This window comes from Penaeus vannamei, chromosome 15, assembly GCF_042767895.1.
Source record: "Penaeus vannamei isolate JL-2024 chromosome 15, ASM4276789v1, whole genome shotgun sequence".
NCBI classification, from domain to species: Eukaryota; Metazoa; Arthropoda; class Malacostraca; order Decapoda; family Penaeidae; genus Penaeus; species Penaeus vannamei.
The window spans coordinates 11,884,517-11,887,016 of NC_091563.1; the positions used below are offsets into that span (position 1 = coordinate 11,884,517).

At 43.1% G+C, this 2,500-nt stretch overlaps 1 protein-coding gene across 1 annotated transcript in view; it reads right to left on the reverse strand.

The window, feature by feature from the left end:
- The window catches only part of LOC138864098 (GATA zinc finger domain-containing protein 15-like), an 852-nt gene extending 125 nt beyond the window's left edge, over window positions 1-727 (reverse strand). Inside the window, exon 1 of the mRNA XM_070130128.1 lies at window positions 1-727. This exon is cut by the window's left edge and continues 125 nt beyond it. Coding sequence (XP_069986229.1) covers window positions 1-727 — 727 coding nt within the window.
- Between the last annotated feature and the right edge of the window lie 1,773 nt (window positions 728-2,500).

The following is a 2,500-nucleotide window of genomic DNA, read 5'->3' on the forward strand; positions in this document are numbered from 1 at the left end:
TGTTGTTGATAATGGTGAAGTTGTTGATGGTGGTGAAGTTGTTGTTGTTGATAATGGTGAAGTTGTTGATGGTGGTGAAGTTGTTGTTGTTGATAATGGTGAAGTTGTTGATGGTGGTGAAGTTGTTATTTTCGATGGCTGTGAAGTTGATGTTGAAGGTGGTGAAATTATTGTTGGTGGTGAAGCTATTGTTATTGATGGTGGTGAAGTTGTTGTTGATGGTGAAATTGTTATTGATGGTGGTGAAGTTGTTGTTGATGGTGGTGAAATTGCTGATGGTGGTAAAGTTGTTGGTGTTGATGGTGGTAAAGTTGTTGATGGTGGTGAAGTTGTTATTGATGGTGATGAAGTTGTTGATGGTGATGAAGTTGTTGGTGTCGATGGTGATAAAGTTCATGGTGGTAAAGTTGTTGATGGTGGTGTTGTTATTGTTGGTGGTGAAGTTCATGGTGGTAAAGTTGTTGATGGTGGTGTTGTTATTCTTGGTGGTGAAGTTGTTATTCTTGGTGGCGAAGTTCATGGTGGTAAAGTTGTTGTTGGTGGTGAAGTTGTTGATAGTGATGAAGTTGATGGTGGTGAAGTTCATGTTGATGGTGAAGTTCATTTTGGTGTTGATGGTGGTGAAGTTCATGTTGGTGTTGATGGTGAAGTTCATGTTGGTGGTGATGTTCATGGTGGTAAAGTTGTTGATGGTGGTGAAGTTGTTATTGGTGGTGGTAAAGTTCATGTTGGTGGTGAAGTTTTTGTTGGGTATTGTTGGTGGTGAAATTATTGTTGATGATAGTGGTGAAGTTCTTGTTGGTGGTAGTAGCCAAGTTGTGGTGTGCGGCCCTGGTGTTGTTGTCGGTGATAAAGTTCCTTTATTGTTGGTGATGGCAACAATGTCGTTCATGGTGGTGAAGGTCTAGTCACCGGTGGCATTCTTCAAGCCATCCTTACCTCTCCCCCTTCTTCCCCGCGCCCTCAAATACACCAACACCGAATCCGAATCACACTCCTACACCACACCCCAATACACCCCCACTAGACCCCCACCACACACCCCTAGACCCCCACAACACTCCACCTTACCCACACCACATTCCCACACTCCACCCGACCACACACCCCTAGACCCCCACCACACCCCACAAGATCCCCACCACACTCAAACTAGACCCCCACCACACCCTCACTACACCCGCACCATATTCCCACAAGATCCCCATCATATCCGCACTAGACCCTCACTAAACCCTCACCACACCCCCATCACACCCCACTAGACCCCCACCACACCCCCTAGACCCCCACCACACCCCCTAGACCCCCACCACACCCTCTAGACCCCCACCACACCCCCTAGACCCCACCACACCCCACTAGACCCCCACCACACCCCCTAGACCCCCACCACACACCCTAGACCCCCACCACACCCTCACCAAACCCCCACTCCACGAATCTCCACCATCATCGCACCACACCCCCACTAGGCCCCCACCACACCCTCACCAAACCCCCACTCCACGAATCTCCACCATCATCGCACCACACCCCCACTAGGCCCCCACCACACCCTCACCAAACCCCCACTCCACGAATCTCCACCATCATCGCACCACACCCCCACTAGGCCCCCACCACACCCTCACCAAACCCCCACTCCACGAATCTCCCCCATCATCGCACACCAGGCAACACGACCGCAATAAGGGACGCCAACACATTATCTCGAATCTGCAACAAGGAAACTGCCATTTAAATGTGCAAAGTCCGCTCGCTTATAATTAATCTTGCAGGAAGAACAGGGTCCGCATTTAAGCAAAAAAAAAAAAAAAAAAAAAATAGACCCCGAAATCCATGTACATTGCAGTTGCTTACCTGCCTGCTTGCGGAATTCAGATTGCAAAGGCGGAATAAATGGCTGATTTCTCTTCATTATTTTTTTGTTGATGATGTAATAAATAATAACAATGATGGTGATGATGATGGTGATGGTGATGATCATGATCATATCAAAATAATGATAATAATAATAAGAAGGAAAAACAAGAAGAGGACGAAGAAGAAGAAGAAGAAAAAGAAAAATAACAGCAACAAGAGTAATAGGAAAATAACTGAATGATAATAGTCATCAATAAATAATAAAAAATAATAATAAATTACTATTTTCATAAGATTATCAGATCATTATCATTATCATATCAGATTATCAGATTATCACTATTATCATCATCATCAGATTATCACTATTATCATCATCATCAGATTATCACTATTATCATCATCATCAGATTATCACTATTATCATCATTATCACATTATTATTACTATTATCATTATCACATTATTATCACTATTATCACCATCATCAGATTATTATCATCATCAGATTATTGTCATCATATCAGATTATGAAATCATCATTATCATCATCAGATTATTATCATTATTACCATCATTATCAGATTATTATATTACCATTAGTAACCAAATTGTCACTACAACTAATGTTAAC